Below are 15,261 nucleotides of genomic sequence, written 5' to 3' on the forward strand. Positions count from 1 at the left end.
TGGAGAAGTATTGTCGCAGCTGCAGGGAGGTAACACTTGGCCTCTATGAGATCCCCTCAGTACTGCTAAAAGTAGATGAAAATAATCCAGCCGAAACCTTGTTAATAGAAACCGCTCGTGGTTTGTTATGGGCCATGATAAGTATGGCTCCATAGATGGTGTGGTTTTGAGCATCACGAAGTTGCGGATGCTGGGTTTTGCCAGTTCCACCCCATCTCGATTTAGTTTTTTCATTAATATAAAATAATTTTTTACAATCTCCACATCGGCGATACCAATCGAATCTGGAATTTAAAATAGGTCCGAGCGCCCTAGCTCGGTAAAACAGATTTTTAGATATTTGAGCCATGGGATTTCGAGCATATGGTCCAAAGACAAAACTTCCCTAACAGCTGATGGTTAAGAACCAGATCTTTATTTAGCCAACACTTCAGCCAGAAAAGTAAAGGCCGTAGTGCTATAATATCGCCAATAAAGGGTAAACCAGTTTCCTCATGCACTATTAGGTTAGAGGTTCCCTCGGGTACCCCCAAGAGCCGTTTTAGGAAGCTGTTCTTGACCACCCCGATATCCCCGGCTGGTACATACCCCCATAGTTCACTGCCATAGCTACCCAAAGCAACACTTTTTGCCTGATAAATCTTCAACAATGCGGCAACTGGGCGTTTGCCCATTTTTGTCGCAAAGTTGAATATGGCGGAGTTTTCCCGAATTATTTCCCCTCTTGTCCTTTGTACCAACGGGCCCCATTTTAACTGGTCGTCGAATAAGATTCACAGGTAAGAAAATAATGAAATCAGGGGAACCTTCTCTGCATTTACCACATACGAATACTGTTTCTTGGGACGCGCCCCCACCTGCATGATGTCAGATTTGGTGTTATTGATGGCTAGATCTCGGTCAGCCATGAAACCACAGAAAGCATTTAGTAGGGACTGTAGACCTCTGGGAGCTCTTGCCAGGAGGACAGCATCTTCTGCGTATAGCAAAACGGGTGGTCCCCTGCGCCCAACATAAGGGAAATCAACTCCAGTCTTAACCAAAAACGCGTCTAACTCGTTGATATATAAATTACAAAGGAAAGGGGCCAACATACAGCCCTGCCTCACTCCTCTCTCAACATTAAAATCTCTTGCTACCCTAAGATCCAGCGAATATCCGACATTGGCCTTTGTATCCTTGTGAAAGTCCCTCAGGAAGTTGATCAAGCAAACCTCCACCTCCAGGGCGCCCATGACGCCCATGGATTCCCACAGTTTCCCCCAGTTTACACCATCAAACGCGGAGGAAAGATCCATGAACGCCATGTAGATGGTGCCCCGTCGGGCTACGGTGTGCTTCCCAAGAACCATATACACCTGGGGGTGTTGCTATCTCGGCCAAGCGACCCGTCTTCATGAGCAAGCTGTAGTGAACAACATTCTGAGTTCTTCAACCATTTGGCAAGAAATGTTATTGTCCATCAACATAAGTCCAGGTTCAACCAGACGAAATCAACCAAAACAACTCCATGGTTCTCAAAAGAATGCAGATCTCTAAAACGACGGCTGTCCCTAGCCCTAAGGCAAAAGGATATTCCGTCAATCCAGGAACTGAGGAGGCAATACAAACAGGTGAAGTTGGAATGGGACGAAAGAAGGTGGGCAGAACTTGTGGAGTCCATCTCAAATCTGGACGCTAGATTGTTCTGGGTATATGTGGGTAAGGTTAGGGCAACCATGAAAAGTCTCTGCCCTTGGCTAAGAACACCTCACCCCATGCATGGCAAGATCATTTTGGAGGCGTGTCCTCAACCTTTACCAGTTGTGATATGCAACCATCAGTCCCTGACTTACTCCAATCAACATATGACCTCTCATTTACCAGAGAAGAAATATTAGCCTCCCTAGATGCACTCGTACTCGCTAAGTCACCTGGTCTGGATGGGATCCAAGGGGATGTCTTCGGTCTTGATAGAGAAAATTGGGCAAATTACATGCTGACCCTCGCAAATGACATTGCAGGAGGTGGAAGGGCCCCAGAATCTTGGGAAGGGGCTGCGGTGATTCCCATCTTCAAAAAGGATGACAGGTCTATCCCCTCAAACTATTGTCCAATCAGCCTGACTGATTATGTCCATAAAGTCCATTGTTGCTCTTTTCTAACTTAAATAACAGATTGGATGGAAGAGAACAATATTCTCTCTCCCCTCCAAGTGGGCTTTCGACGTAAAATGCCACAATCAACCAGGTCTTTCGGCTCCTTATGTTGTACTGGAAGGTGGTCCTACTGGGTAAAGGGAGACTATACATTGCATTCATAGATCTAAAAACTGCATTTGATCTCATTCCCAGGGACAGCCTATGGCGGGTGCTCAGGGAGATGGGTATGCCACCGGGCATCCTCGCACTTCTGATTAGGCTCCACGAAGAGAACTTTGCTAGAGTCAGGTGGGGTAGTCAGGGACAGGTCACCAATCCCATTAAAGTACAACGGGGGTCTGCCAAGGATGTGTCCTGGCTCCAACCTTATTCTCACTTTACATCAACCACGTTGCCGAGCTTTTATCCGCCATTCCAGCAGATGCCCCCTCTTTAGCTAAGCAAAGAATCACTACCCTCTTATTCGCGGACGACACACTTCTTGTCTCGAGGACCCCAATGATCTTGCGAATATTACTCATGACAGATCAATTCAAGCTCTTTTGTGATAGGAGGAGGCTCAAAATAAATGCATCCAAAACCAAGCTTTTGCTATTAAATCCCTACAAGTCCTTTAAGGGAAATCTGCTACTAGATGACATCCCTTTGGAGAGTCAGCTCGAATACCTGGGAATTAAAGTATCTGAGGATATGGCCTGGAAATCCCAGTAAGGCCTTCCTCAAATCTTCCCTGGTAACCCGGGCTCTACGTAAAGAACATTGTCTCTCCTACATGAAGCCAATTGCATCAGCACTGAAATTGTATAGTAGTAAGCCATGAGCAGTGCACTTTATGGGGGTGAGTTGTGGGGCACGGCAACCTGACAACCATGGAGAATAAGTTCCTTAGAAACTTGGTTTCCTTGACGTAGAGTACTTATATATGCCCACTATTGCTCGATATGGGCATCAAACCCATTAGTGATCTAGCAAAGATCCGCCCGTTGCTGTTTTGGCAGAGGATGGACACTACTCGGGAACTGTCATCCTATGCTGCCGCCTTCCAGGAAATTTGTGCTTTAGACACCATGCACGAAATAGGCTGGATTAAAGCCTGATGTCTTACAAGCAGGAAAATCAACAGACCTGCATGGCCAGAAAATGGAGACTCAGTCAAACAGCAATGTAATCACCAACACAAAACGCCATACAAACAAAAGTCCAAGAGAAGAAGGTGTGCCATGCGCCCAACAAAGGAAAGAGAGGGAGCGAGATGGATTGAGATTGCACAAGCAGCGCAAGGCCTCCTGGCCACCTGGCTTCACATGCCAACATGTGTGTGTGTACCGCCATCCGTACACCATGTGCCCAAGGCCGTGTCCCAATCTCGGCACCAAAGCAACATTACATTCAGAAAACTGACTGATGAATGTGCAATGGGGGGGATGAAGGAGGGGGTCCCTTTGGCAAGCTTCACCTCTGAGAGCCGGACTGTGTTTTTGCATGGGTTCTGGACCACATGTGCACTTACATGACTACAGCAGTGTAAGTATGGTGTCCGACCTCTGACCATGTGGAGCAATGTCATAGATCACAACAGAATGTGTCCACACAGATGTGTGTGAGTAGGTATGCGACTTGAACTTCTGGTGTCACATGTGGTGTAGGACACCACTCCTGACCTGCTTTCGTTTAGGTCAGTTCTACACACAGCGATATTCTATACATGGATGTGTGCCTACGTTTGGGGTTCTGAGATTGTTGTTGATGTGCAATGGGGACACAGCTAATACTCACCTTCACAGCCAACACAAAGAGATGATGGACGGAGTGCTGAAACTTTCCAAACACTCACCCCCAGTCAAAGATCTGGGTTGAATCCATCATCATTCTTTAGCTCACTTTGCCATCCCAGTTCAGACACAGCTATATGCAAATCAGTCTTCACCCTGTGCCTCATGGGAACATTCTACCCGAACTGCCAAGCCATGTCTTCCCTGGACCACAAACAAGCATCCTGGGACTGGTTTCGGGCTAACACCTTCACAGTCATCCAATTGGCCATGTGTCACAGGGATACACATGCACATAGATGTCAGTTACCGGTTGTACCTTCATGTGCAATCATCGTACCTGCATCCAGCCATACCTCCATACGTGAGTGAACATAGTTATGACACATCTGTGTGATTTAGAATGTTTTATTCACATTAAGCTGATTGACGGAGCTGGGGCTATACATGGCCATCCAAGCACACATCACATGGAAGCCCAGTGGTGGGCCAACCAGACTCATTAGGGGATTGCACAGTGATTGGGAAGAGGGAGAGTACAGTCCGCAGCAGGATAGCTGTGTAATTGGCCAGCGGTGACGGCATGGCACTCCGTGTTGGGGTTCGGGTGAAAGTCGATGAGTGTTCTGGGGGTCACTAGGTTAGTGTTGGTAAGAGTGGAGCCCTCTATATAATAAAATATTTAGGTCCTGATGAATGTCATGTACCACTGTTGACACACTGTAGAAACAAGTCGACCCAATTCTATACGGCGAGGGGTTAATAACTCTCCCCATTTTGCCGCTCACTTGTTTTTATACACCATACAGTCACCTAGTTCATTTAAGTCAAGTGAGGTAACTGTAATGGCTTTTAATTTCACTCACCCACTTTGGGCCCCCACCTAGTTAGAAGTGCATCCCTGTCGTCAGGTGTATGCCCGCCCTCTATCAAACTGAGTTTTTAGAGGGCGAGGGCTGGCCAATGATGAAGCATGACACCAGGTGGTGTGTGAGGCCAGTCCTAAACTTTTTGTGAGATGTCCACACTCACATACACATAACACTCCTGAGCACCTTTTAGGTCATTCTGATGAGAGCGGCCCTATTTGTGTATAACATTTTGTGTTGGAGGCTGGCAGGCCCCTATCGCCCTGTTGTGCCTCTAGTTCCCTACCCCAGTAGATTCTGGGGCTAGTGTGGTTTCAGACACGGTATAGTGCCAAATCTTAACGCCATTTAAAAGGAGGAATTAAGAGGAGAAATGTATTTATTTCTCCTTTCTTTTCTAACTTTGCCGCATGCTGCACTATACAGCATACATGCAAAGTTGTAAAAAAATGTACGTTTGTCTTAGTATAGTATTTTGTACTGGAAGGTTAGCTTTCCAGTACAAAACCCATGGTAGACTCAGGTACAAAACCTAGTACTATGGCGCTAAGGTGTGTGCCTGGCATCCCATGAGCGGGGTGGAAGGTAAAGGGCTGCTACAAAGGAGGTTAACTATGTACTTCTATGCTACTGCAGGGCCCGTCGGCAAGGCCAATCCATTCTAATAGAGGGGTTGGAAACAGGGACTCGATTCAGACGTTCCGATAAGCGCTTAGATGCACATAAATGTTACTTTAGTTACCATAGGAATATAGGGTGTCGCCCTCCCTAATTCCTATTTTTACTTCTCTTTTGCACATCATGGTCCTGAAGAAACAACTAGGATCCATTAGATATAAATATTGAGCGTCAAACATGTTGGCCTAATCTGCATTTTCACTCACACCCAGGATAAGAGAGCAGCAGGAAAATACTCATCCTTCAACTACATTTGTTTAAAAGAGGTTCTCCTTATCCTTTGTTTTTTAATCTTACCTTTCGGACCTGGGTTTCTGGGTCGCAAAGTGATTTTAAGCTACTCACACACATTTTAGGCCCACACACCCACATGCACAACTGCAGCGTCTCCTAAAAGATCTCCGACATAGAGACCTCTCACAGGGCTCATGAGGGACAACAGCGAGACCCCCACGAGGAGAAAATGCCCGATGATGAAGCATGACACCGAGGGGGGTGTGAGGGCACTATTTCCAAAAGGGGAAATTCCCTCATCTTCATCTAGATCCAGCCGCGATTTGCAACATAAGACCACACTTTAGCATCTTCAACTGCTCAACCAGAATAGGTTGTCCTTTCTCTCATAGGAACAGTTACCCCACAGTGATTACTGTGTGCCTGGCGCACACCAGCTGAAATCAGCACAGACCTTAAGGAGAAGGGAGGAGAGATCCATATCTCGGCAGACAGGCGCTCTCCTTCTCCCTGTCATGCAACACAGTGCAACATGTTTGGCTGCGGCTCTGCGTTTTGTGACTTTTTCTTAAATATGCGCCTCTGTGTGCCATTGATATATTGTGTGTTACTTCTCTTCTTTTACAAGCCAATGTGTCATAGCAAATTTCCATCCGTTGGACCTGGCCCGATTTACAGGTCACCCTCAAACCTTTTTCCTTTTACCTCCCACTGTAATCTGAAATTAGTTTTTGTTGACCATAGAACTCTGTGCACTTTGCTACTGCTAACCAGTGCCAGGATGCTTATGCTCACTCTCCTAAAAATGATTTGTTTGACATTTACCAAATTGGCAGATTGTATTTACTTATTTGTCCCTTGCATACTGGAATGCCAAAATACCGGGGCAGGTAATCACCAGTGGATATGCAGCACGTAATGTGCCTCCCACTTAAGTAGCATGTTAAAACATGTCCCAGCCTTCAAATTGCAGCATGAATGCAGTGTCCCAATGCGATGTTGACTTGGCATTTAAACTCCCTTTTTTATTAGATATGTCACCCCTATGGTAGGCCCTTGGTAGCCCTTAGGGCAGGGTGCTGTGTAATTAAAATGTTGTACATGTTCTTTTGGTTTTCACATGTCCTGGTGGGGAAAAACCTCCAATTTTGTTTAACTACTGTGAGGCCTACACCTACAATAGGATAACATTGGGTAGTCATTATATTTAATGAGCTGTGAATAGTAATTGAGAGGAGGTATATATGTAATCATTGGTACGTGTGAAAATGTAATGAAAAACCCTCTTTAATCATAAAGTCAGACTATTCTTTCAACTTTGAAAATGCCACTTTAGGAAAGTGGCCATTTCCCTTTCCCTACCCCTTTTCTTCTTGTAGGCTGGCCTTGGACACATGACTGGGTGTCAATGACAGTCAGACCCACGCTTTAGTTCCCTACTGGGCCTGCGGAAGTACTCTCGGACGACTCTGCCAAACTGCAGCTGCACCTGGAATGACTTCTTCTGTGCCTGGATCCTGCATTGAACCCCCAGATGGGCCTTTGCCAGAACCGAGTACTTTGACAAAATTTGGCGAAAAAGTGCTCCGAGAATCAGGTGGAGACCTGGATCAACCTGCTTGCCTATCTGCCTGAGGTGCTTTGCCGGTCATATTGACTTCTTATGTTCTTATAAGCAGAAGCCAATCGATTTCAGCGGTCCCTCACCAAAGTGGTATTTGACAGTATTAAACTGTCTTCAGCTTAAGCCTTCTGCCACATTCAACTGGAGTTTTTCGAATTCCATTTTGGCAACTATGTCCAAACATAGAAATGTTCACTGCAGCTTTGTCCTAAGATCATCGGATGACAGAGCTCTCTTAATGGACACCTCCTGCAGACTTCCCCTTCTGACCCTTACCTTCTCCGAGATACTTCTTCAGAAGTGTTTCTAAATCTGAAGGCAAACGCTTACTGGGCCCAGTCCACTTCTTGTATCTGAACCAGCTCCATCGCAGTTGCCACAACTTTCAAATTTGACTTGGTGTTGTGTGACCAGATATCCATGGCTGGCGCTTTGAACTCTCAAGCCCTATTTTGTACCTTACACTTTTTAAGTCCACAACTCCGGTTCTTCTTATTGGATTTTTGTTGTTTTGGTGTCAGATAATTTATAAAAATGTACTCTACTTTTCTAAATTGGTTCAGGATTTTCCTTGGGATTGTGGTTGTTGCTTGACCAGTCTTAAATCTCAGTCAACTAAAAACCCGATTTCTCACAATATCCCTATCATTTTTGGCACTCTTTTATTTGTCCCCTCTGCTGTTGCTCTTATGGGCTGCTGAACTGCCTAAATTTATAAAAAGTGAGTCCATTCTTGTCTCCGGTGGATGGCGAGGAATCTATCAAATGCAGTTCTATCATTCTGCGTTTTAGGTCTCACCAAAGCAGCGCTTGCGCTGTCTCTTCGAGACATGCTGTATTCAAGTATGGACTGTAAGCTCCACAAACTCTCTGCCCATCTTGTGAATTTGCTACTATCACAATCCTTTGTAAACGTTGGCCTTCAATTTGCTAATACGCTTATTATCCCCTCCTTAATTCTTTCCTGTCTTCTGTTGTTACCTCCGATAAAGAATAGTCATTTTAGTATTGTTGTAACTCGGTATGTTTTATTTACAGTCTGTCTGCACTCTTTTCTGAAATGACTTTGGCTGCCTTCCTTTGCAGGCAAGACACGCTCTTCCACAAAAGTTGTTTATTGTAACCGATGTGTACAGCAGCAGCAGGTTTGTTTACTTTAGAGATGATCCTTCTCCCTTCTCCGGAAACATATGTCAATCTCATTTAGCATAGGGATGGAACTGGGGCAGAAACATAGAGCATAACAGCTCTGGCATCATTCACAGCAGGGAGAATGCAAGGCGAGGGGGCACCATGCATCACACCACTTCCAAGCACCCAGTCCATGGGCAACATGGACAAAGGTACTTTTTCATTCTCCCCACTCCAACCCCCTTCAATGCATGTGGGTAGGCAAATTCTGCCGCAATGTTCATCATGTATTATTTAAAACTCTTTCATCTTTCAAATTTCCTTAAATAGTTGCTCGTTCTGATCTGGAATTATTCAGAATTGTGACTTGAAGTGGCCAATACAAAGTATTTCCAACCCTTTCAAGCCTTACAACACCTTTTTTACATTGTCAATATCTAAAAAACTGCTGAAAGGATTTACTGAAACCAACAAAAGCATGCTTTCTGAAAAAAAATATTCTTTCAAGGTGTAAATCTGTTCAGCCATTTTTGATTTAGCTGAGAGCAAAACTTCCTATGGAAGCATTAAAGGGAAAGCACATCTTTTTAGAATCGCTACCTCCTTCACCTTCTTTCTAAGCACACATTTACATGAAGTTTGACACAGATCTTAGCTGGCTACAGTAGGTGAGTGCCAAATGTAATGCCTAGCCAACCAAGTAGCACAAACATATGGGCAAACATTCACTGGCAGTGTATCATGTACCCCGCCGTCATGAGTCACGGGCGGCCTGTGCACTTGGGTGAGCTAAACTCAGTGAAGATGAAGATGTTGTGGTGAATCAGTAGAGTATTATTCAAGTATGTTGACGTGTGTTTTTTTACGTGCACTTGGGTTTAGCGACACAATGGTATAATTTTTAATTGGTGGAAAGCAAGACGAAGATGAGAACATTGGGAAAAATTAATCAGTCATTGTGTGGCCAATAATAATATAATGTTATGTATGTGAGGTTGTAATATATTATCCTATGAAATGTATTGTTATGCTATGTCATGTTGTGTTATGCTATCTTATGTAATGTTTTTTATGCTATGTCATGCCATATTATTTTATCTTATATAAACATATGTAGTGCTGTGTCATACGGTGTTAACCTATCCTATTAAATGTTATGAAATGGTACTCCATGTCAAGGTATCTTATGTAATTTTATGTTGTTCTATGTCACGCCATAATATCCTATCTTTGTTAATGTTGTGTAATGCTATGTTATGCCTTGTCGTGCTGTCTTACGTAGTATTAATTTATGTGGCTCTTCTAATTCCCAACATGTTTTTGGGTGCTGTGACACCCAAGAAGGTAGGATTCTGAGGGTACTTTACCGAACACAGCATCTATGCATATCTGCCCACACACGTCGCAGCACTTCTGAGCCTGTGGGCACTCGCTGTCGCTCTGGCACTGTGGTGTAGGCAGTGGCGACTTGCACATGGCATTTAAGATGGGGCATGTGCCCGGGTGCGGTTCATCTGAAACACACAATCAGGAATATTAACATTCTGAATTAGAAACACAGCCCTCCTGGACCAACAATATTACTGTCACAGTCAGTTTACAGATCTTCATAGTGAATTATCCTTATCCTAGGTTTGACTACTTTGAAATTAAAGATATTGAAAAAGCATCCAAGATCTTCAGAGGGGCGGCACACAAATGCATCTTTGTCAAACAACTGGCTCTTGTAAGTCACATGAAGGTGTATCACATAGTATCTCCCCTCCAACCCTCCTATCTCTTCTACAATTCTTGTTTTTCTTCTACACCAGTACTCTCTCTACTACTCCTTACCCTATCTCTTATCAGCCTTCTATGAAACACTGCACTTAACATATCGCACTTCACTCTTCTCTCTACTACTCTTGACGCCACCCTTCAGGTCACTCATTACTCTACCATGCTTAACTCTATCACTTTTCTTTTCACTGCTTTTCTCTCTGGCTTTCTTCACTCTATCTCTTTTCATCGTACCACACTTTCTTTCTTCCGTCCCATAGAATGTAGACGCTGAGGGTCAGGCTCAGGGCGTCACATCCGAAATTACAGACCTTCACTGAATACTACCATCACCGCTATATGGCGGCCTCATTGATGGACCTGGGAGCAGGTCCCCATTTGATATGGGAGATACCGCTCCCACAACTCTCGGGCGCCGATGTCCAATTACTTGATCAACCTATCTTGTTGGATGAGATAGAGGGGGCTATTCCCGCCATTGTGTCTAGGAAGACCCCAGGCCCTGATGGGTACCTGAAAGAGTACTACAAAGCATTTTAGGATACTCTATCAACTACTCCACACCCTGTACATGAAAGAAGAGAAGAGCTGTACTTTCCCAGTATATATTGACATAGTCACAATTGTGGTGATTCCCAAAACATACCCTTCATCGTCTTGCTGCTCGGACTACCATCCGAGCTCCCTCATCAACACCGAGGTTAAAATGTATGCCACGGTCCTAGCAAATCGTATTAAACAGGTGATCCACACCCTGATCCACCCATACTAGTGTGGCTTCATGCCCCGCCGCAACACGAGACACTGCCTTTGATTCCTTCACCTGGTAATGACCCATCATCATCTCCTCCCAACTTACAAGGCCCTGCCATTACATTTCTTTTCATCGTACCACACTTTCTGTCTTTAGTTACGGTTGCTCGCCTGTTCTTAAGTTGGCAATTCATCTCTTCTGTTAACTGAGTGAAATAACTCTGTGTTGCAGTCTGGATTGTGGGTATACTGTTTTTGCTGAGCAGTATGTCTTAACTTAGGTGGGTTCTGCAGGCTGCTGCATGCTTTTGAGATGGGATTACTGCTTTATGAGCATAAAATATTGTAACGTTACTCATGCTGTGGTGTGGGAATGGTCAGGATAAGATCGGTTTAATTGGCTATAAATAGAAAGGATTCAGGTGGGTGAGCTTAGCGGCTGATGTGAAGATAAGAGAAAGAGAACACGCAGTTATCGTAGAGGGAGAGAACGTAGAGGAGGCGATAAGGTCACAGACCGCGGTATTCGAGGCAGAGTAGTCACTATTACGGGTTTGGGAAAGACAGGTTATCATTAGGATTTAGACTGGTAACCGGGAGGTGGGAAGGGGTTAATGTTTAACAGAAGCAAGGACTTTTTGCACTTTGACGGATTGGTTTGTTGTATTTATTGATTAGTTTAAATGCTGATATTGTTTGCCTGGAAGGCACTGGTTTCAGGTATTTTTTAAAGGACAATGGAGAAAATGTTGTAGGGCATGTTGTTTCACAAACTGGGAGGGGTGTAATGATCGAAAACATATGATTTCAAAGGCACAAGTATCGAAGGGTCTGATTCAATTATGTTTTGAACAACAGGTTTAGATGTTCTTTTTCTGTTTCTTTCAGTTACCTCTGACAAAGGTCTAAAGAGAGGCTGAAATGCATTGGGTGGAATTTTGTGCGGTTCTGGAATATGAATTATATATCTCTACATGCTTAAGTTGAAGCCCGGATGGGCACGCTGAAGGCAGTTGAAAATGAAACAATAAAACACCAATCAGAAAGCTGCGTACTCGCAGTGATTTTGAGTGACTTAAAGCAAGTGTACTAAACATTTCGATGATTAATGAACAAATTGGAGTATCGATTGTTGAACTTGGTGAACGAGATATTGGTTAAATGTTAGGGGAAAATCCCTCACTTCGCAGTGCGGCGGGCTGGAGCGTAATGCACGTGCCTTTGGGAACACTGCAGTGTAGGAATGGGAATCTTTTCTTATAATGGCAGTTTTTCTCTTCTTTCTTCCTTGCAAAGTGCAGCTCTATGATCCGGTTCAGAGCCAACAGAAGAATCCCATGCAGGATGCAATTCTACGAGGTACATCAAAGAACAAGTTTGATTGCATCTTACAAGAGCCTCCCACTTGATGCAGAGCTTCTACTGATAACTAGTTTGGAATGGCAGAGTGTGCATTTTAAAATCGAGCAATACTCTATGTATAGTGTCTAGGGCAACAATTATGAGTGCATTTGGTAACTGTGATACATTGTTAGTAAATTCAAAGGCCCAAACAGATCTCTAGGTTGTGCACATCAAAACATTGCATTATCTAACAACCCGTGATAAGGTCTAAGCACTGAATCTGTGTTTTGTTCGTAGACAGTCAAGCACTCGTACTGTACCTGGGCGCACGGGGTCTGTACAATCAAAGCCACATGTTTGCTGGCAGCACTTCTGGATCCCATCACAGTCCACGTCATTATTGCAATTTCTGGGCAGAGGATCGATGAGGCAGGTAATATTTACCTTAGGGCAGTCACCTGGCTTCTCTGTCAGTAAAACATTTGCAGAAATATAAAATGAGCTTATGATGCAAATTAATCACCAGCAGCAGAAAAATACATAACCAACCTTGAATTGCATATGAGAATGGCGCAATGTTTTCACACATAGATTTTCAGTAGCAAAAAGCATCCTATAAGTGTCAGAATACCTTATAAAATCAGGACTGACCAGTTTCAATACCTGGTTGAAATTTTTAACATAGTAAAAAAAGAGATATGTACATCTCAACCTCCATTCGTCACATTCCCAGTTAGAAACACCCCTATTGTTGTTACAATAATACAATAAAATATTGTATTTATGGAGTGCCTTATCCTTCAACACTTTCTGTGGATAATTTCTACTATCAATGTAATAAATACAGTAGATTCGACACAACATTTGCTATCAATCTTTTCAACCATGAGAGTATTCATCACTCCTTACTTTTTGATTAGCTTGAGTTGATATTGCATGTAACTGTACAAATAGATTTAATACATTTTCTCTGAAACTCTCTAATCCTTTCCATTGTGATCCTAGGTATTTTGATCTCCGTAGGCCCTTTCTCTTTCATCTTTGTGAGTGCCTTTTTGTCTTGTATGTATGTTGTCAATCAAACAGGTGTAATGATGTGTGGCTACGAGCGTCGAGATGGTGGTCCCACTCTAAATGTGCTCTGGACCCTTACACCATTCACTCATATCTCTGCTAGTCTCAGCAGCACTGGACACCACAAACTACTCCTGTACCCGCCTGTGGCTGCCTCGCAGAAATCCTGCTTCTGCTCCTGCTTCTGCTGGACACCACGATTGTCTCAGGGGCTGTGGCATCTGGCCTGCCCATACACAAGATGGCTGCCCCATTGAAAGGCTGCACTGAGGGTCTGTGACCCAGGACCACTGGGGGTCTGAGGAGGGCGTGTCTGGTCGCCTGAACGTTTCCATGGCCCCCAGCTGTGCTGCCTCTGTGACTTTGATGGCCCGGGACGGATGTGGAGCCCACTGGACTGCCGCCAACTTGCTTGCCATAGAGGTCTATCCTTGGCCTGTTGGTCTGCTGCTCGTATCACAGCACAAGCCTTGATTGGCTGCTTCTGGCTACGACGTCAGACTCCAGATGATAGCCTGTGGAGGGGGGTGGGCTGTGGCCTGGTGAGTCGCATTGTTGGAGCAGGGGTCCGATTGGAGGATCTCAGCCCATCCCCCCTTTGCTGTCTATACCTGCCTGCGATGTCTGACTTTCCGCTAGACCCATGACCGGGCCAGCCTTTGGGTCGGGCCATTCTGAATAGGCCTTCTTGCCCTTGTCCTGCCTGGTTCCGCAATGGCCTGCTAGTAGCTGATCCCCAGGAAGTCCTCGGCAGGGCGGTGATTGAGCAGGAGAGGAGGCTGCATGGGGGAGCTGGTAACTGTGTTAAATCTCTGAGAGAAGTGGGGCACCGTAAGAGACTTGCTACTCGTCAAGGACCCCTCCTCTGGTGGATCCAGGTACTGGGTTCCCTGGGGGGTGGCGCCGAACTGGGGGCACTGGGTGGATGGAGTGAAGCCTACCTATTCCTGGGCCTACACTAGCCCTATAACACCTGAAGTGCTGGGGTCACTTTTCACACACAACCTGCTGATTTGAAGATGCTGGGGGACATCCTGGTTGCATCCCCGGGCCCCGGGTACTCAACTATACCCTCGAGTGGATCCTGATGTGTGGACTTCCATCCAAGTGCTAAGGTCTTGCTCCCCATGCAAGGATTAGACCCCATGGACTGGGAGGAAGGCGGCCTGGTAGTGGATCATGCACAAGACATCTGGCAGCCATGACAGACTTTGAGGTGTTGGACTGAGGATCCTTCCGGTGCATCGCTCTTGAGGCCTTGTGGCCCCCATAGCACCACAAAGCCCCTAAAATGACAGGTTACAGTCTATATTTGCCTGGTCGAGGTGCCATCGAGACGCCATTGCCTTCCCTGCGGCCACGTATAGTGGAACTGGTTCCTGGTTGGGAAGCTTCCTGCTGGATATCTGCTGTAGTGTAAGAGGGGTATTGACCCTGCCCTCCCTAGCCTATGCAATGGTCCCCTGACCATGAGGTGTTACCTCCTCTTTGAATTGGTCTACCTCAATGGGGAACATCTCCCTCCCCACGTGCTCACCATGGGCAAGGATGAACTATTAAAACTTTCTCCATCTCAAAACTGCATAGACCCGTATATCACAGGTTGCTCCACCTCTGAAGAAGGCATCCCAGCTATAAATCCTTTAATGGAGTGAGATCTGTCCATCATCCTCCAGGCTATCTATTCCTCTCAGGACTCTGTCGAGACCAAGATAGGGGAATTGCCTGTCGACATTTGTTCTCACCAGACAAGACCCCCGAAACACGACGGCCGGGATCTCTGATGTGGAATCCTGCATATCCTTGGTGGAAGATGATTTTGGGAAACTGAAAGTGCAAGTCTCCAGGCTACTGACTCACAC

At 45.2% G+C, this 15,261-nt stretch overlaps 1 protein-coding gene across 1 annotated transcript in view; it reads right to left on the reverse strand.

Moving 5' to 3' along the window:
• The window catches only part of LOC144762990 (uncharacterized), a 318,770-nt gene that overhangs the window by 87,795 nt on the left and 215,714 nt on the right, over positions 1–15,261 (reverse strand). The window contains exons 12-13 of the mRNA XM_078648303.1: positions 12,646–12,792; positions 9,817–9,963 (exon numbers count right to left, since the gene is read on the reverse strand). Coding sequence (XP_078504429.1) covers positions 9,817–9,963; positions 12,646–12,792 — 294 coding nt within the window. The remainder of the gene's footprint in view (positions 1–9,816; positions 9,964–12,645; positions 12,793–15,261) is intronic.

This window comes from Lissotriton helveticus, chromosome 6 (assembly GCF_964261635.1).
Source record: "Lissotriton helveticus chromosome 6, aLisHel1.1, whole genome shotgun sequence".
Classification (NCBI taxonomy): domain Eukaryota; kingdom Metazoa; phylum Chordata; class Amphibia; order Caudata; family Salamandridae; genus Lissotriton; species Lissotriton helveticus.